Source organism: Syzygium oleosum, unplaced genomic scaffold (assembly GCF_021117445.2).
Source record: "Syzygium oleosum isolate NSW1041296 unplaced genomic scaffold, Sole_v2.1 Sole_v2.09, whole genome shotgun sequence".
NCBI classification, from domain to species: Eukaryota; Viridiplantae; Streptophyta; class Magnoliopsida; order Myrtales; family Myrtaceae; genus Syzygium; species Syzygium oleosum.
Genome location: NW_026607493.1, coordinates 11,450,580 through 11,470,971, shown reverse-complemented (window position 1 = coordinate 11,470,971; position 20,392 = coordinate 11,450,580). Strand labels below are relative to the sequence as shown.

The following is a 20,392-nucleotide window of genomic DNA, read 5'->3' as shown; positions in this document are numbered from 1 at the left end:
CGTGGAGTTCTGCAAATATCACCTAAGAGCAGAAGTTTGAGAGCGAGTCCCGCTAGAATTTTACACGTAGTTTAATGGATTAGGTGGTGTGATCTTTGTTTTATAATTGCACGTTCACACTCTAATCCTCATATGATCTCTTGATCTGGCTCTTTTGTCTAGATTACTGCTTTCTTGTGGGTTTTAGGGAACTAGTAGGTCCCTTCATGGTGCCCGAAAGAAACCACAGTTTTTGCTAACTATATTCACAGTCAACCTCATTGAATGGTACTATATAATTAAAATAAGTGTCCGCAGAAGGTGCACGTCATGGCTCAGATTAAGAAATCCTCCCATATCTTTTGCTGACCATCTTATTCAACATGGAAATTTTCAATTTCCTTTAAAAGTATGATGCACATCCACTTAGTTTGTTTATGGGGTTTATACACGACATATCAAAATGGATCATAAATTCATTTCTTAACCCATATATCGATAAATATGTTATAAATAAATTAGTTGAATTTAGTAAATAGGCATAAGCATAATATACGTGTTAAATGAGTTGTAAATTAGTTTGCAACTTATTTAAATTCAACTTATCTCTTTCGCCGACATTCAATCTCGCGCTCACTCACTCCCACTCTCATCTCAGTTTGGGTATAAGTTTTCCTAGATTTAATTAAATATTAAATTGTTTTAGTAATATGGATTAGGTCGGGTTGGGTACGAGTGAGGTATGTGTCAGGTCGGGTATGGGTAATCAGATTTGCATTATATGGAAAATGGGTCAAAACGGGTTAAATAGATCTATTTTGATCTGGTCATTTTCGACTCGATCCAAACTCGACCTAGCCCACTCATTTGACAGGTCTAATATACGGTCTCTATTCATCCATCGGCTTTAGGTCTTTAGGTTGGAAATTTCACGTGTGTTTATTAATGTTCATACGGCAAGTATGTAATACACGTTTGTGAAAAGAAAAGTCCCCCCGGGGGGGTGTTTCTGAACACATTCGATTCAGACCGGGTAGAAAAGTCACATAGCGCGTGAGACGGCAAAACAGACACTTCGCAAAGGGCAAATCCGGTACACCGATCGAGGCAAGAACGGTCGCTTCAGTACCAAAACCGAAATTTAACGTTGTCGCGAGGGGCATATCCGACAAACGACGCCGGCGTCCCCTGTTTTGCTCTTTAGCTGACGCGATGCAAGAAATGAAGTGGGGGTTGAAGTTCAGGTTCTTTCAAGAGTCCCTCCAAAACTCGCGACTATATTAAATGGCACAGACCCGCGAATGAAGACGTTGCCCGAAATCTTTCAAGAACGGCTCAAGAAGAAACACCCAGAATAGGAAAGAAAGAAAACAGAAAGGGACTCTGTTTTGCAGGTTGAATTTGAAATTCCGTTACTCCTCGGGAAGGTTCAACGGTCGTGTTCGGTGTGGGATTCGATGGCGGAGCTGCCGCACGGTCCGGCCAGCTTCTGGACTCAGGCCAACGCTTTGCTTCGCAAGAACTTGACTTACCAGGTTCGCTATCTCCGAGCGCCTTTTCGCTATGGCCGGTTGTTTTTCAGCGTTGAGCGGCGGGAGGGGCGCGTCGGTCTGGCTTTAGTGAGCCGTGATTAGGATCTTGAATGCATCATTTTGAGCCTTCTTGATAGTACTTTGATTAGTTTAGCTGGGACTGTGGTTGGGTGTATTTATCGTCGCACGAGGAACTGATTCTTGCAATTTCAAGTTTTGGTTTTGAGTTTGCGTCTCGATAAACTTGATTATTTGCCTTGTTGAGGGTTGCTGTCTCCGCTAATTTTACTATTATTTTAGTTCAGTATCTCTCGTATTTGACCGTGCAGATAGTCTTGCACTATTATGAATCTATTGTGCCATCTAATGCTGGAATAAATTGATATCCTCCTTTCTGGTACACGAATCGACTTTATCGTGTGAGTAATAATGATGCGCTTGCCATGTTTCTTCTCGCTTATACTTTAATGGGCTACTAGTATAGCAAGATCTGGGGCTGTATCAAATGGTGCTTGTTCTTCGACACTTTTATCTATTTTAACCTATGTCAATTCTTTCAGTGTTACTGATGAGACAATGATGCGGCTTATAGAATCATTTGCGACCACGAGTCGGCTCAGATTCCACAAGCAAGCTTTAAGCTAGGATAAAGTAAAAATACAATGCAAAACCGGTGTCTGGCCTTCTTATCTTCAGTTTAGCCCCAGGGAATTTAATCTTTGCTAGTTGACCTTTTTCGGAATCCAGGGGCCAAGTCCTCTTTTACATAGAAAGTATAGAGTTAATTCGAAGCCAATATGACACTCATAGCTATCAGTATAACTTCTTTATGGGCCCTGGTAAGACTAAACAGAACATAGATCATGCTCTATTACAGTAAGGTCCAACAATTTCTACTAACGATGCATCTGCTGACATTGTTTATATTATCCATTCGCAGAAACGGAATATCAAGACCAATATCCGTCTCATTTCTTTTCCATTTGTCCTCTGTTTACTCCTTGTTCTCATCCAAAGTTTGGTCAACCATGAACTGGACAAGGCTGACAATAAGTGTGGCTGTGAATGTATCGATACGAATGGAGATGGGCAGTGCGAGAAGGTGTGTGGGATTCAGTACTCCACCATTGATCAAGTGGACACCTGTTCTATACCAAATCCTCCCGAATGGCCTCCCCTATTACAAATACCGGCTCCACAATATCGTGCAGTGAAGACGGACTTTATACCAATTAATGACTTGCCCAATGATTCCTGCAGAAGGACAGGGTCTTGTCCTGCAACCATACTCTTTACAGGAAATAATCAAACTCTTGGAGAAAGTATATTCACCGACTCCTCTATATGGTTTTTCCTTTCCTTTAAAATTAAGATGCTACCATTTGATAGTAAGACAGACGTTTCTAAGTTTTGGCTTTGTTTTTAACTTTATGTTTTCAGTTTTGGTGGGGAATATGGTTCCAAATTCTTCTACTCTGAATTCTTCGGACGTTTTAGGCAGCTTCGCCCAGAATGTCCTGGTAGGTTTTCCTTTCCTCTGCGTTTCACGTTATTCTGGGATCAGCAATTAACATATTTCTCTGCCGCTTACGTGCCTAATGTGGGTTCTGAAAATTTTCAGGGTACTGCTTCGTGGCCCAGCTTGTACAACTATCTTGAACCTGCTTTTTTCTCTGATGAACCCGTGTATGAGGTTCAACGTCAGTGCACAGGAAACTCTTCATTTTCTGTAGCTATTCAGGAATCCTTGATAACATTTCAACAGGGTAGGAAAATTCTTTCTTTACTTCTTTTTTGACATGTGTGAAATGCCTTATTTCTCTATAAATAGGATTGGTGCCAATTCTTGCGATTCTTAATTAAGGAAACAAAAATATGGATGTGCATCAATAAGACAAAGTTGCAATCAGTGGAATCGACTCTGATTGCTAGGAATATACTTACTCCCAAGGCACCAAGAAGAGGGATGGGAACTTGATCGGAAGCAAGAATGCTCACTTACGTGTGTGTCTAAGCGCTCTTTACTTTCTGGACAATGTTCTAGAAGAGAAGATAATGAGTCCAATAGAAACCTATCCTGCACTGGTTTGTCTACTAATGCAAATAGAAAAATATGTAAAAACGAGGAACACAAAGAGGAAGAAATCGAGATCCATCTAAGAGTGCTTTTTTAGCTTCACTTCACTTTGTTTATTGTGACATGGGAAACTCTGCATTCCTTCATAAAGAGTGCTAAGATTGTAGGTCTACTACCTTGACATGAATTAAGACACCCAGTTATCTATACTTATAAAGCATAGAGAGACAGTCTTGTGCAATACATCAATCCCTAGCTATGTTATCTGATATCTACCTACCAACCAGTTCCTAATCCCGAATGTACTTCGGGAAAGAGTAATAAACAACTTTATATGTAACCCATTAACCTAGCATCTTCTTTGACCAAAAAAGATTGCTTCTCTTATAGTTCCCTGAAATCCAAATGCATGACTTGTTAGACTATATATTGCAGAGTAGTTTTCTATGAATCCATGCTATTGCTGAGAAGCTTAGTTGATGGGTAAATCAAATTAGACCAGATTATTAATAAGAAAAAATAATTTTTATCTAGAGAAAGCTTGGCAAAGTTTAGGTTCATTGACTGCACGTCGTTTTACAAGATAAAGATTCATTAGCAGTTTTTCCTCAAAAAGTCTTGCTATTGGGACCAATTAAGTTTGCAATGTAAAGGGTGCATAAGAATGGCTAAACCATCTAGCTGAAAAGGGAAGCCCTCGAATTGGTTTATTGTTATATACTTATTCGTGGTCATTCCCACGATATCTATTCCTCCTCCCCCTCCAAAACCAAGGGAGAAAAAACCTTCACTTTGATAACTGTTTATCTTTTTGTTGTGCATTTAGATGTAAGTTGTGCCCAAGGTTTACGTTTGTGGAGAAACAGTTCCTCAGCAGTAAATGACGAGCTATACAAGGGCTATCGGAAAGGGAACCCAGAAAGGCAAATTAATGAGATACTCGCAGGTCTGGCTGCTACTTTTTTTGCTGGCTTCATTTACTGATTTATCAATATGTACAAACAATTCTAACAACATTTTTTTCTCTCACAGGGTATGATTTCCTTAATACAAATTCCAATAACTTCAATGTGAGCATATGGTATAACTCAACCTATAAGAATGATACAGGAAATTCTCCTATATCATTGGTGCGTGTTGGACGATCTGTGAATCTGGTAATTCTTATTTCTTCCTTTCTTTTTGTTAATCATTTTCCTATATGTGATCTTGTATAGTTGTTCAGATAAACTAGGTGCAAGGAATAATCTTGGATAAACAAAAGAAAGAGCCATTTATTGTATATATGACAACTTTTTTTCTGTCAAGGAATCAATACATGCTTTTCTTGAATATTGTCTCATGTTCTAGCAGTGTGCCTCTGAGTGCAGTGGTTCTTCCATCTGGTGATTTTCAGATCCACCTTGCAATTTGTTTGAATAAAGCTCTGTTGACATACTGAAACCAGAAAGCCTGCTTGAACTTCCCTTTGAAATTGCCGTGACTCTTGCATGTCATCTCCAGTACTTTATGAAATATGAGTACATAAAAATGTTTGTCCTGGGGAAATATCCAAGGCATGAATTACGAGCATTAATTTATCCAGTTACCATCTCTTAAATAAAACTTTAGTTTAAGGTTGTTCTCATTTGAATCGAAATTCCAGTAAGGTTTTCTTTTCTCATTTAGAGATATTTGAAATTTAGTATCTTCTATCATGTGCATAACCATTAACTTATTAGTTATCCTGGTATATGTCTTTCAGGCATCCAATGCTTACCTTCAGTTTTTGCTGGGGCCAGCGACAGAAATGCTGTTTGAGTTTGTCAAAGAAATGCCTAAACCTGGAACTGAATTGAGGCTGGACTTGTCTTCCCTTCTTGGCACACTTTTCTTTACGTGGGTTATCATTCAACTATTCCCTGTAAGTGGTTATGATAGTGTACACATAGTTTCAAATGGACGCTTTCTGTCTCTTTTTCAGCTTGACAAGTTGCAGTTTAACTTGTACGACTCTTTTAGTTAAGGGGTTTTTGAGCCATAACGTGGAGAAGGTGGTGTTAGACAGACTGAGCAGGGGGAAGAACTTGAGTGAAAGTTAACTCTTGTGATCATTTCTTTCTGCTGACTTATGTTTTGGAACTAGATATATGATTGTTCGTCACTCTGGTTCTGAGTCTGCTTCCCTTCCTGATGCAACCTTAATAATCTAGTGTTTTTTTATTTTTATCCGCAAATCCTACTACTAGACCCTCCTGTTATTCGCAAGCTTTAGCCCCTTTTCTTGGTTCATTTTTTCTCTGATCATTACACATCTCTTAGCCTCCTTTTTCCTTCTTATGATGCAGGTTGTCTTGACGGCTCTGGTTTATGAGAAACAGCAGAAGCTGAGGATTATGATGAAAATGCATGGGCTTGGTGATGGACCATATTGGTTGATTTCCTATGCTTATTTCCTTGCCATATCTTCAATCTACATGCTGTGCTTTGTGATTTTTGGCTCAGTCATCGGTAACAATCCATCTAGCTTCCTTTGTAGTTTCTTATTTTCTTGCAGTAATTCTTTTTTGGTCTACTCTTGCAGTTATTCTAATCGGTTGCAATTTTGCAGGTTTAAAATTTTTCACATTGAATGACTACAGTATCCAGTTTGTCTTTTTTTTCATCTACATAAACTTGCAAATATCTCTGGCATTTCTGGTGGCGGCATTTTTCTCCAATGTGAAGACTGCTACAGGTTGGACAATGGTGAAATTGGTTTTATGTAGTTGGTATCTTTTCATTTACCTGATGATTCCAGCTTACGTCACTGACAATTAGAAATGTGATGACTGCAGTGGTGGGTTATATATGTGTCTTTGGAACTGGTCTATTGGGAGGTTTCCTTTTCGAATTCTTCGTCCAAGATACATCTTTCCCAGGTAAGTAAAAGTTACCATGAAAAAAAGGGGTGATCTCTAATTAAAATTGCCTGTGTTCTGTACCTTTTTTGTGATTATCATTTATTTCATGATGATTAAGACAATTTGTTAGTTGGATGATTGATTTCTTAATCAACTCCATCATCCCTTCTCTTCGCAGAGTTCATTCTACTTCCATATGTGTAAGAGCTGTTTGTGCTTTTATTTTGCTGACCCCAGACCCCACACAAGTAGCATTTTCAGCCATATTTTACATTGGCAGAGAGAGATTCCTCGTGTTGTGTGGGAAGTACAAGGTGCCACCATCTTGCCTGTGGCGTGCTGCTTGTGTTGGTAGCAAACAGCGGCAACTTAGTAGGCTTATCCCACCGAGTGGGATAGACTACGCAAATCTTTTTATGACATTGTTTGATATTCTTTATTAAGTCTTATGTAAGGTCTAAGTACTGTCTTTTCCTATAATTGCGTCTTCTCACCAGAATATTTAAAGGCTGTCATTCCATGGGTTCAAACCTCCTCGAACGAGCTAAATTGAGAGACGCTTGGTGTTTCTAATAAAATGGAATTTCTACAACAGTTGAGAGTAGTCAATTTATCTTGATGAGCATAAATTTCTCCTCTATATTTTTGCACGAGAGTAATGTACCTTTTGTGGGAAGACCATGGTTGCTCCTAAGGGAAGGTGTTTAATCAGACATCTATTTGCACAATGTATATTTAGAGCAAGAGAAGGAATAGTTGATGCTTGCAGGATGTCATTTAACTTTCTCTATGCATCATGTCAAGTATTGCATTAGGGATTGCTTTGCTGTATGAAAGTCTGCAGCCCATCTGAAGTCACTGCTCTGATGCTTTTATTTTTGGCCACTTATTCTCTCTTTTCCTAATCAATTGTGTTAATCTTTTGCAGGAGGTTGGATTATTGTAATGGAATTATATCCTGGCTTCTCACTGTACCGCGGGTTGTATGAGTTTGCACAATATTCCTTCACAGGAGATTATATGGGGACTCATGGCATGCGGTGGGGTAATTTAAGTGATAGCGAAAATGGGATGAAAGAGGTTCTGATTATCATGGTTGTTGAGTGGTTGGTGGTGCTTTTCGTAGCCTACTATATAGATCAAGTCACGTCATCTGTAAGTGGAAAAAGTCCTATGTTTCTCTTTGAAAGATTCCGAAAGAAGCATCCATCTTCTTTCCGGAGACCTAGCTTGCAAAGGCAAGGATCTAAAGTCTTTGTTCAGATGGAGAAACCCGATGTCAGTCAGGAGGTAACTAGTGCATCTCCTTTAGTTGCTTTCTGGTAGTGGAAATACTGCATATTGACATTGCTTTCAAACATGGCCCCAAAGGTTTGATAGATAGATAACCTTTACAATTTCATTGAAGCTTAGACAGCAAATAATCTGGTTAGTCTGGTTATTTATCTCTATCACTGGACTTCATTTGTTTTTATCATCTTACATTTAACAGTCTTTACCCTACATACTATTTTCGACTGCTGATCATCGGCAGTTGAAGTGTTTCATTGATAATACGAAAATTTTTCTACATAAAGTGAATAATCTGTACTGGATGTTCTCAAGTTCTCGCTGTGGTTGTTTTATTATTTAAGTTGACTTGACGTTGTAAGATGATTGTTTTTCATTGCCTGAATTTTTCTAGAGGGAGAAGGTTGAGCAGTTGCTGCTAGAACCAAGCACAAATCACGCTATTGTCTGTGACAATCTTAAAAAGGTCTATCCAGGAAGGGATGGAAATCCTGAGAAATTTGCCGTTAGAGGGTTGTCTCTTGCTTTGCCACCAGGGGAATGCTTTGGCATGCTTGGTCCAAATGGAGCAGGCAAAACCTCTTTCATCAGTATGGTAAGTGCAAATTTTATCTCTTTGGATAAATGAGACTCACGTTGGATTAACATTAACGTTGGAGAATCTCAAGGGAGATTTCTTTTGTTGAGAAGAATGTTCAAAGATCATTATATGTTAGTCCTTAAAACTCAAGAGACATCATTCTATCTGTTAACAGATGATCGGCCTTACAAAACCAACCTCTGGAACAGCATATGTTCAGGGGCTCGATATACGGACTCATATGGACGGCATATATACCAGCATGGGTGTATGCCCCCAACATGAGTAAGCAGGAATTATGTTATCTTACCGAGAAATTTTACCCCTCCCTCCTTTTTGCCTTCTGATTTTGATTTATTGCATGAGTCCTGAATTTTCCTTTTCTTATTAATTAAGCCTGCTCTGGGAAACCTTAACGGGGCGGGAGCACCTGCTTTTCTATGGAAGACTAAAAAATCTCAAGGGTTCTGCATTGACACAAGTAAGCCGTTACTTTTCTTTCTTGTTCTTTTCTTATGTCTGTGATTCGATAGTTGAAGAACAATATGGGTGCGCATGGCAACGATTCTATACCCGGGAATTGATTCTGCTCAGAAATGATTCTTTTTTATTCCGTGCTCGAGAACAATTTCTAAGCATTTGAAGACGTTTGGTAACTGCCCAAAATTTCTATTCTTAGAATAGAAAAAGAATAGAAATGCGTTTGGTAACTATACAAAATTTCTATTCTTAGAATAGAAAAAGAACAGAAATGCGTTTGGTAACTATACAAAATTTCTTTTTATTAATAATATTTTGAATTTTTTTATATTTCGTTCTTTTTTTTTTTTCTTTCTTTCCCTTCCCTTCCTTGGTCATGGCTGATCATTGGCGCCCGCGACCGGCCACAGGCCAGGGCCGGCGAGGGTGTCGCGGCCCCGCCGCTGGCCTCGCAGCTAGCCTCGCTGGTTGCGACCCATCTCCCTCGCCTGGGTCGCGACGGCGAGGTCGGCCTCGCCTTGGCTAGGCGAGGCTCATCCTCGCCTGGGTCACGACGGTGAGATCAGCCTCGCCATGGCTAGGTGAGGCCTCGTTGTCACGGTCGTGAGCCGCCCTTGCCCAGGCGACAAGGGGGACCCTCGCCGGCCCTAGCCTGTGGCCGGCGGCCGGCGGCAAGCCAGGAAGAAGAAGAACAACAAACCAAGAAGGAAGAAGAAAACCAAGAAGAATTAAAAATGGAAAAATTGTTCCCAGAATCAAGAAGCTACTTTTTTTTGCTTCTTGATTCTGTTCCAAAACTGATTCTTGGAATAATTTTTTGCAAATTTGTGCCCGGGAACAAAAAATTTAACAAACGAATTTCTGTTCCCAAACTAATTCTAGGAACAAAAAAATAGAAATTTTCACTATTTGGCAACTTGCCAAGCGGGCCCTATATTTCCAAAGTTCAGCAAATTCTTTTACACCGTCATGCAACGTCGTGTGAACTAGAATAAGTATAAACAATCTCTATTAGCTGGTTATGATTGTATTGCGTGTGAATGTGGAATTGTTTAACTATGCTCCACTTGTTAATCGTTCATTCACTTTGCACTCTCATTTTGTTGATCTAGGCAGTGGAGGAATCTCTCAAGAGTGTCAACTTATTTTACGGTGGTGTTGCTGACAAACAAGCTGGAAAATACAGTGGAGGTATGAAGAGGAGGCTGAGTGTTGCCATTTCACTGATTGGAGATCCCAAAGTAAGTCTTAAGAGTGTATCTCAATTAGGAAGCACCAAAGACCCTTCAAGCTAACACTTTTGTGCCATTGATTTTTGCTCCAAATTTGGCAAGGTTGTTTACATGGATGAACCGAGTACGGGGTTGGATCCAGCTTCAAGAAACAACTTATGGAATGTCGTGAAGCATGCAAAGCAAGACCGTGCTATTATTCTGACCAGTATGTCTTGAGAACTCCCTCTTTTTACTCCTGGCTAAATATTCCATAGCTTTAGTATTCCTCCTTTGATGAAGGAATACCAATTATATCTCACACTTGGAGGTTACGTCACTGAAGAACTTCTTTGCTTATTTTTAGCTCATTCAATGGAAGAGGCAGAAGTACTGTGTGATCGATTGGGAATATTTGTTGATGGAAGTTTGCAGTGTATAGGGAACCCGAAAGAGGTAAATAGTAGATAATATGATGTGCCATTGGACTGTTAACTGGATTTTTATTGTCATTTGAATATTTTCCCCTTTTTCCCTTTAGTGGCAATACAGAAAGATGTCATCTTTCTTTTCCTGATATAGATTCTTTCCTTTGTTTCAAATATCTTTGCACATCTACCGCCTTCTGAACCCCAAGAAATATCTGGGTTTTGTTCCTCTCTATCTAATATTTGTCTCCACCTGCATTTGATTTGGGTTCCCAAAAAACGCGTTTTTAGTCTGCAAATTCTGTGCTATTATCCAGTTGGATAACTTTGAGGGATCTGTCATGACATTGTCGAGGAGGAATCTTCTGATGGCTAGTCAGCCCGCTTTGCATGAATACACCTGAATGTACATTTTTTACTTTTTATGACAGCTGAAGGCTAGATACGGAGGTTCTTATGTGTTTACGATGACAACATCATCCACTTACGAGGTCGAAGTGGAGAACATGGTGCAGCGTCTCTCTCCAGGCGCTAAAAGAATATATCAAATATCTGGAACTCAGAAGTTTGAACTCCCAAAGCATGAGGTCAGGATCGCGGATGTATTCCAAGCGGTTGAGAATGCAAAGAGCAGGTTCACCGTTCATGCTTGGGGATTAGCAGACACAACCTTGGAGGATGTCTTCATTAAGGTTGCTCGTGGCGCACAGGCATTCAACGTGCTGTCGTGATTGTTAGAAATATAATATTCTGACCTGATCCGGAATGTCATACAGAATTTTCTTGTCCCTTTTCGTCATTTGTAGCTACAGTCACATCATTTCTCTACAACTACAATATGCACCATCTCGCCAGGATACTTCTCAACTGGCATACAGATTAGCTTGCATTTAGAAAGTTTCCTCTTTCCGTATTTGTATCAATTACAGTCTTTCTTTTGTATAATTGTTACCTCCCTAATGAAAGAAATGTTTCTGTCGTATTTACTTAGTACAAGCCACATGCCATCGATGTTTTGAAGTCCTAAATGAAATATCATTAATTTGTGCCTAATTTTTTTGTTCTTAGCACCTAGCTTTACCAGAAGATTGATCATGGACTGTGCTTTTAGATCAACATTATCGAGGGAATCTGAGTTTTCAACCGATATAAAGTTAGAAAAATCTCCAAGAATTCTTTGCCATCATAAGCTACAGTAATCCATTCAAGACAGAACAAAAAGAATTAGCTAATTTTGGGTCATCGCAACCAAGAAAAGACACAGAAGCCAGCAATTGCAACACATTCATTGTCCACATTTTTCAAAGCTACAGGTATTATTATAGCACAACAATTCCGAGAAGTGGCAATTTAAATGGTCATGGCTGCACTCTGAGCTGCAATGGCAAGGCTAGTTCTTATATTGTGTTTCTAGTGGAGTTATTGTTAGCTTTTCAAGCCTGTGAAGCAAGGAAGGAAGCTGGAGTTCATGAACTGAAAAGAGGGAATTTTCTGTAAAACAAACTATGGAGGCATTGCTTCAAGGTTTTATTGACTGCACGAAGACCACGCTGCCTTTCATCAACAAGGGCTCGACTTATAAAACCCAAGAAGCACACATATATATATTCACGTAGTTGAAAATCTTGGACGAATATTCTGGATGTAGATTTCCTTTAGTTTCCCTTCTTGCTTCCCTTGCACCGACTCAATGACCCATCCTGACCGAGTCAAAGTCCAACACAAAGTCCATGTGGACTTTCCAGTTTGAGAACACAGACTCCAATCCTTAGGAAAAATTCCAAATAAGGATATGAAGTACCCTCATTTTCTCAAATAAAATCCTGAAGTGGGCTTTGTGTCAAATAAGGATATGAAGTGCCTCATTTTCTCAAATAAGGATATGAAGTGCCTTCATTTTCTCAAATAAAGGCCCGAAGTGGATTTTATGCCAAATAAGGGCTTGAAGTGGCTATTTCTATTTCAAATAAGGGCTTAACTTTTTGAATGGTGAGGACATTTACGTCTTTTAATTTTTTTGAATTTTTTTCCTTTCTTTTCTTTTTTTCCTTTTTCCTTTCTTCTTTTTCCTTTTTCTGGTTTCTCTTGGGCCTCGCCGGCAACAGGCGAGGGTCGCCTCGCCAGCTGCCGACGAGGGACGGCCTCGCTAGATCTGGGCGAGGCCAGTCTCGCCTCGGCGAGGCGACCCTCGCCTTGGGCGAGCCGCCCTTGAAAGCCACAGGTGAGGGCGGCCTCGCCTGGGCGATGGGTGGCGTCGCCTCGTCGAGGCGAGATTGGCCTCGCCCAGATCTGGTGAGGCCATCCCTCGCCGGCAGCTAGAGAGGCCAGCCTCGCTCAGGGCAAGGGTCGCCTCGCCCAGGCGAGGCCGTCCCTCGCATGTTGCCAGCGAGGGCCAGGGTGGCCCTCGCCCAGCCCTTCCCGGGCTTCGCTGGTGGCCGAGCAGGTCATCGGCAAAACAAAGAGAAGATCAGAAAAGGAAAAAAAGAAAAGAAAAGGCAAAAAAAAGAAAGGAAAGGAAAAAGAAAAATATTAAAATTACTTTTGGACGAAAATGCCCTTGACCTCGCCTGTCGCTAGCTGAAATATTTTGCCGTCCGGTGACCAGTGAAGTTAGGCCCTTATTTGAAACTCTCATGGCTACTTCAGGCCCTTATTTGAGACTAACATACTACTTCAGATCCTTATTTGACATAAAGTCCACTTGATGCCCTTATTTAAGAAAATGTGGCATTTCAGGTCCTTATTTAGAATTTTCCCCAATTCTTATACAGAATGTGTTTCAACAAACTTGTATCCATCCAAGGCCGATTAACCATTATTAATCGTGGCTTCAACACAAAGAATTCCCGTATTTTTCATCATTCTTTATTTGGATAGGGTTTCGTACGATGGGGTCAAACTGGAGACATATTTTAACAAATTGGAATAGGAAGAACAATAGGAACACAACAGTGAAGCAGTTATACAAGAAAAAATCAAACTGAAACATCATCCCCAAGAAAAGTATGAACAATGAAAAAAGATTTGTTATAATGCCCTCCCAAGTTAGCCATGAAAGCCAATACGCAGTATCATAGAGGCCCATCAAGGTTATCGTCTGCAACAAACAAATAAATAAAAAGTGAAGGTGAACGCTCTATAGGTGCAAAACAATGTTAAGATTCAGTAAGCCATTAGTGTTCAAAGGCAATGCCAGGCGGAATTTCAGCTCCTTTCCTCTGATCAAAGAAGAAGGTTGGCCCTACAGTGGCAACTGTAGAGAAGAGCTCAACTGCCGGGGGTGCAAATTCCTTCAGCCCAACAACCCAACTAACGTATGAATTTGCAAAGCGAAATATCGGGAGGCATAACGGGTCAACAAAGGAACATTTCCAATCTCTTCAAGCACAGAAGACCATTCAGTAAAGCAACATGAGGATTAGATAGCTCCAATAACAGACCGCGCAATTTCCCACTCAGCTGCTATCTGAAGTGGTATCTGAATCTTCAAAGTGGGATCCTCAAAGAGACCTCGCTTGATAAGTGGAAATGGAGTTAGTTTGTGTGCCATACCGGATGATGCTGGTGTTCATTTCCGTGAAATGCAAAGCTCCGGAACACCGCATAGGATTACTATACAACCACGCGTCCACTTCCCCGGTCGTTCCAAATGATAGAACCTTCAGACACAGAACTCACAGTTCATCTTCTGATCATACAGCATTTATACAGAAAATCGAAGTTCCAATTTCAAAACAAGTATAAATTATCTCCTAATTCGGAAGGCACTCATATTACTCAATATTTTTTTCAAAAACAATGTTCTCATCAGTCATTACATAACTATCTCTTCCGAAATTAGTTTTTTCCACCAAGAATTTATGCTAAAAGCATTTGTTTGTCGCGGAATAAAAAGAGTATATGCCCAATTAAGATCATGGAGAGTGATAACAATTCATTACCTTGCTTCAAGGGATTGGACGGCCGGGATTATTCGCCATGATGGCACTCACAATGCCCACAATTCTTGCACTCTCATTCCCACTCCAAACAAAGTCAGAAGCATGGGTATCTGATAAAGAACTTGTCCTCACATGGAGGGACTAGAGGCATGACCAGAGGCTAAGGATCAAACACATTCCTCAACATGGTTCTGGAGCGAAGGCAAGAGTCCCAAGTTTTCTTTATGCAGAGCATGGTGAGGATGAAGAAGAGGGAAGAAAAGAGCTGGAGGAAAGTTGACCTTTTGCTCCTCCATGAGAGCCACTTGTTCTTCTTCACAAGTGCCCAGAATTGCTGGTAAAACAGTGGCAACCCCATTTGCACTAAGTCCATTGACGACTTTTCTTTTGTTGACCCTGGAAAATTTATAATTGATAAATGCATTGGAATTCCTAAAATTGTCACAGAAGTGCAATTGAGTTCTAAAACTTTCAAAAAGTGCAATTAAGTCCTAAAACTTGTCACGAAAGTGCAATCAAGTCTTAAAACTTTCAGAAACTGGAAGGACTTGATTGTACCAATTTGAGAAGTCTTAGGACTTGATTACACTTTCGTGACAAGTTTAGGACTTAACTGCACTTTTTGAAAGTTTTTAGATTCAATTACACTTTGGTAACAAGTTTTAAAACTTCAAATGCACTTATCTCATTTATAATTGCATTTGTGATTGTTACCAGTGGAAGAGAGTACATATTGTTGGGATTTTAGTATCCAAAATCCATAAATTGTGAATGAGAAGTGTGGATGGAAATAGTCCCATATTTGATAGAAGTTGTGATGGGAGATGGTTTATTTAGATGAGCCTCTCAAATGGGTTTGGGCCCCAAGGGTACCCCACTTTTGTGGAGGCGAGAGGACCTACGCCATGCTAGGTCGGTCCCCCCGCGCGCACCGCCGCCGCCGTCCGTCCGGCCGGGTCCATTCCATCGGTTTTTATTTTTTCCCGAACAGACACGTTTTGTTAGAAATTATTTATTTATTTATTTTGGAAAAACAAACATGTCTGTTCGTGAGGTTCGGTTCGCCCGAACGAAAACCGCTTCGGTTCAAGCGACTGTTCACGAACCGAACAAAAACCACTTCGGTTCAAGCGAGTCTTCATTGCTCGCGACTCTTCATTTTCGCTATTTATAACCGAACTATTCTGTTCGGTCTAGTGACTCTTCGTGGCATTTTTATTCCCGCGAAACTTTTTTCGTGACACACTCTACACATTTTCATTTTTTCCGCACGGCATTCTGCTACATTTTCTTCATCGTTGTCATTTGTGCGATTATTATGTGAAGTTGCGTTCGAACATTTCCTTTGAAGAAGTACCGCTTCTTTGGAAAGGCGATCCGTTCTATCCTGGGAGAAAATTGTTTAACAACCTTGGGTACTGGTATAGGGGACAAATTGTCTTAAGGACACAACGTGAATTCGTTGGGCTCGGATCATTTGTCGACATTCGGATTACTCGTAAGAACGTGATTTCAGGTTTGTCGAACAACTTTGTTTTGCATATACAAGCACTATATCGTGACAACAATCTTAAGACAATTTGTATCGTGTTTGTATAATTGCAATTCTCAATCATTTCTGTCTTCGTGTCAGAAATGGCTATAACATCAATGACGCCTATTGCGTCTGTTCCGACTCATGGAGAGAAGCCAGAAAAGTTCAATGGGGCTGACTTCAAGAGATGGCAACAGAAGATGTAGTTCTATCTCACCACTTTGAACTTGGCAAGGTTCCTCATGGAGGATGCTCCGAAGTTGGATGAAGGAGAGACAAACAAGGAAAAGGTTGCTGCTATAGATGCATAGAAGTATTCTGACTTTCTGTGTCGCAACTATATCCTCAATGGTCTGGACAATTCCCTCTACAACGTTTATAGTCCGCTGAAAACGGCTAAGGAATTGTGGGAAAGTTTGGACAAGAAATACAAAATGGAAGATGCTGGGTTGAAGAAATTCATCGTCGGCAAATTTCTGGACTTCAAGATGGTAGATTCTAAAACCGTCTTAAGTCAAGTTCAAGTACTTCAAGTGATCATGCATGACATTCATGCTGAAGGTATGATGATTAGTGAATCATTTCAAGTGGCTACTTTCATTGAAAAGTTACCACCATCTTGGAAAGATTTCAAGAATTATCTCAAACACAAGAGAAAGGAATTATCACTTGAAAACTTAATTGTTCGATTGAGGATCGAGGAAGACAATAGGAATTCTAAGAAGAAAGTTGGCAGCAATCTGGCGGTCTCAAGGGCCAACGTTGTTGAAGAAGGATCAAAAACCAACAAGAAGAGGAAAAACTATGGACATGGATCCACCCAAGGCCTGAAAAAATTCATGGGCAAATGCTACAATTGTGGAAAGTTTGGACATCGTGCCAAAAACTGTAGAGTCAAGAAAAGAAAGATGACTTAGGCGAATGTGGTGGAATAGATTTCCAATGGTGTTGATGATATCAGTCTGACTGCTATGATATCCGAGTACAACATGGTGGGAAACCCCAAATAATGGTGGATTGATACTAGAGCAACTCGTCATATATATGCCAATAAATCTATGTTCTCATCATACACGCTTATGGAAGGTAATGAAAAACTCTACATGGGTAATTCATCAACCTCTAAGGTTGAAGGTGTTGGAAAGGTTGCTTTGAAGATGATATCTGGGAAAGTTGTGACATTAAACAATGTGCTACATGTGCCAGGCATACACAAGAATTTAGTGTCCGGATCTCTTCTTAGCAAGAATGGTTTCAAGTTGGTGTTTGTATCTGATAAGTTTATACTCTCCAAAAATGAGATGTATGTAGAAAAGGGTTACCTTAGTGATGGTCTATTCAAGTTGAACGTAATGACTGTTATACCCAATGATATTATGAATAAAGTTGTTTCTGTTTATGTGCTTGAGTCTCATAATTTATGGCATGCTAGACTAGGACATGTTAATTATAAGTCAATAAAGAAATTGATGAACATGGGGTTATTGCCAAAATTCGACTGTCCAAGTGAAAAATGCCAAGTGTGTGTTGAATCAAAATTTTCTAAGCCTCATTTTCATTCTATAGATAATAGAATCACAGAACTTTTAGATTTAATACACACAGACGTTTGTGATTTAAAAGCAATACCGTCAAGAGGTGGTAAGAAGTATTTTATAACGTTTATAGATGACTGCTCGAGGTATTGTTATGTTTATTTGCTTAGTAGCAAAGATGAGGCTGTGAATGCTTTTAGAACTTATAAGTCCGAAGTTGAAACTCAGTTAAATAATAAAATTAAGATGATAAGAAGTGACAAAGGAGGTGAATATGAATTTCTTTTTGAAGAAATTTGTTCTGAGTTTGGTATTATTCACCAAATTACTCCTCATTATGCGCCACAAGCTAATGGAGTGGTGGAAAGGAAAAATCGGTCTTTAAAGGAAACAATGAATGCATTGTTGAATAGTTTCGGTTTACCACAAAATTTGTAGGGGGAAGCTGTTTTGACGGCGAATTTTATTTTGAATAGAGTACCCCACAGAAAGACACAACAAACTCCCTATGATAAGTGGAAAGGCAGAACGCCTAATTTGAAATATCTCAAAGTATGTGGGTGCTTAGCCAAGGCTGCGATTCCTAAAACTAAAAAGGTTAAAATAGGACCGAAAACCATTGATTGTGTCTTTATTGGATATGTTATTCATAGTAATGCATATCGATTTCTTGTTCATAAGTCTGAGGTCCCCGATATGCATGTTAATACGATCATTGAGTCAAGGGACGCTTCGTTCTTTGAAAATATATTTCCGTATAACATAGTATATGAGCCAATTAACAATGATAAGAGGCCTCGGGATACTACACCTAAAAGCGATCCTATAGAGGATGAACCTAGACGTAGTAAAAGATAAAGAACTTCTAAGTCCTTTGGAAATGATTTTCTAACATATTTGTTAGAGAATGAGCCTCGGACCTTTAAAGAGGCTGTGACATCCCCAGAAGCCCCGTTCTGGAAAGAAGCGATCAATAGTGAAGTTGAATCCATCTTGTCAAACCATACATGGGAATTGGTTGACCTTCCTCCTCGCAATAAACCACTACAATGTAAGTGAATTTTCAAGAGGAAAATGAAAGCGGATGATACTATTGATAAGTATAAAGCTAGGCTTGTGGTAAAAGGATACAGGCAACGAGAAGGCCTTAATTATTTTGACACTTATTCACCTGTTACTAAAATTACATCTATAAGGATGCTAATTGCCATAGCAGCGGTGTATAGGCTTGAAATCCATCAAATGGATGTTAAAACTGCTTTCTTAAACGGGGTTTTGGAAGAAGAAATATATTTGGAACAACCCAAAGGGTTCATTGTTCCAGGACAAGAGAAGAAAGTATGTCGGCTTATCAAGTCACTCTATAGATTGAAACAAACACCAAAATAATGGCATGCTAAATTCGACCAAGTCATGTTGTCGAATGGTTTTAAGATTAATGAGTGTGATAAATGTGTATATATATTAAGAACACTCATAATAGTTTTGCTATTTTGTGCTTGTATGTAGATGACATGCTTATAATGGGTAGCGATAGTAAGGTTGTCAATACGACCAAACGAATGCTCACAAGTAAATTTGATATGAAAAATATGGGGGTTGCAGATGTTATTTTAGGAATTAAAATCCATAAGACATCTGGAGGATTAGCTCTATCACAGTCCGATTATATCGAGACGATTCTTGGAAAGTGTAAGAATCTAGACATTATACCAGTAAAGACTCCGATAGATGTTAATTTACATCTTTCAAAGAATACTGGTGAAAGCAAAGCTCAAAATGAGTATGCTAGACCACCCGCCTGGGTGGCGCTGCTGGAGCGCGCACTCTTCCTCTCGCAAAAGGTTGAGTGTTCGAATCCCGGGTGCCGCAGGGTGACTTAACCGGTGCACGTGTGTGGTGGCTAGCACGTGTCGCCCCCAGGGTTTACCTCCCGGCTGTCGGCCGTGCGGGGGTTCCCTGGGTCATCAAAAAAAAAAAAAAAAATGAGTATGCTAGTATACTAGGCAGTCTAATGTATGTCATGAACTGTACTAGGCCAGACATAGCTTGTGCTGTGAGCAAGCTAAGTCGATTTACAATTAGTCCAAATGAAAATCATTGGAAAGCTATGAAACGTGTATTAGGCTATTTGAAGCGCACTCAAAATTATGCTTTGCACTACACAGAGTATCCAGCGGTACTTGAAGGATACTGTGATGCAAATTGGATAACCGGCACAAGAGACACAAAATCCACAAGTGGATATGTGTTTATACTTGGTGGGGGAGCAGTGTCTTGGAAGTCATCCAAACAAACGTGTATTGCAAGGTCTACTATGGAAGCATAATTCATTGCTTTGGATAAGACCGGTGAAAAAGCTGAGTGGCTTTGAAATTTCCTAGAAGACATTCCTAATTGGTCGAAACCAATGCCAGCTGTGTGTATTTATTGTGATAGTTAAGCGGCAATAAGCAGGGTAAGGAATGTCATGTATAACGGAAAGTCCCGACATATACGTCGAAGACACGATACTGTAAGACAACTACTCTCTATTGGAATTATCGTGATTGACTATGTGAAGTCAAAAGATAATGTTGCGGATCCATTAACAAAAGGCCTAACTAGAGAGTTGATTGTAAAAACATCAAGGGGAATGGGTTTAAGGCCTATAAAAAAAGTCATCATAGCAGAAACCCTACCTTGTTGACTGGAGATCCCAAGATCTAGGTTCAAAGGGACAACCAAGTTATGTAGGCGGAGTAGTGTACTGTCAACTCTTACTCATTCCCGTATGGAGACAGTACTAACATGTAGAGGTTAAGTGTAAGCTTTTAATGATTTTAATTCGGGTATGTAATACACCACACAATCAGAAATCACCTATGTGAGTATGAAGGGAGGGCCACTTCTATGAAGAATTTGAAAGGCCAAATTCTTCAAA

At 39.9% G+C, this 20,392-nt stretch overlaps 1 protein-coding gene across 2 annotated transcripts in view; it reads left to right on the top strand.

The window, feature by feature from the left end:
- Window positions 1-1,234: 1,234 nt before the first annotated feature.
- LOC115691374 (ABC transporter A family member 7-like) overlaps window positions 1,235-20,392 on the top strand; it is a 43,738-nt gene continuing 24,580 nt past the window's right edge. The window contains exons 1-18 of one of the 2 annotated variants that reach the window (XM_030617996.2): window positions 1,237-1,514; window positions 2,452-2,833; window positions 2,952-3,031; window positions 3,133-3,277; window positions 4,415-4,534; window positions 4,621-4,745; window positions 5,333-5,491; window positions 5,916-6,078; window positions 6,179-6,304; window positions 6,405-6,488; window positions 7,399-7,760; window positions 8,155-8,355; window positions 8,516-8,625; window positions 8,737-8,821; window positions 9,933-10,061; window positions 10,155-10,260; window positions 10,399-10,487; window positions 10,891-11,441. In XM_030617996.2, the coding sequence (XP_030473856.1) occupies window positions 1,437-1,514; window positions 2,452-2,833; window positions 2,952-3,031; window positions 3,133-3,277; window positions 4,415-4,534; window positions 4,621-4,745; window positions 5,333-5,491; window positions 5,916-6,078; window positions 6,179-6,304; window positions 6,405-6,488; window positions 7,399-7,760; window positions 8,155-8,355; window positions 8,516-8,625; window positions 8,737-8,821; window positions 9,933-10,061; window positions 10,155-10,260; window positions 10,399-10,487; window positions 10,891-11,190 (2,844 nt within the window). In that variant the 5' untranslated portion in view covers window positions 1,237-1,436 and the 3' untranslated portion in view covers window positions 11,191-11,441. Of the gene's footprint in view, window positions 1,515-2,451; window positions 2,834-2,951; window positions 3,032-3,132; window positions 3,278-4,414; window positions 4,535-4,620; window positions 4,746-5,332; window positions 5,492-5,915; window positions 6,079-6,178; window positions 6,305-6,404; window positions 6,489-7,398; window positions 7,761-8,154; window positions 8,356-8,515; window positions 8,626-8,736; window positions 8,822-9,932; window positions 10,062-10,154; window positions 10,261-10,398; window positions 10,488-10,890; window positions 11,442-20,392 lie in introns of those variants that run through there. The other variant, XM_056314546.1, reaches the window with a different exon arrangement.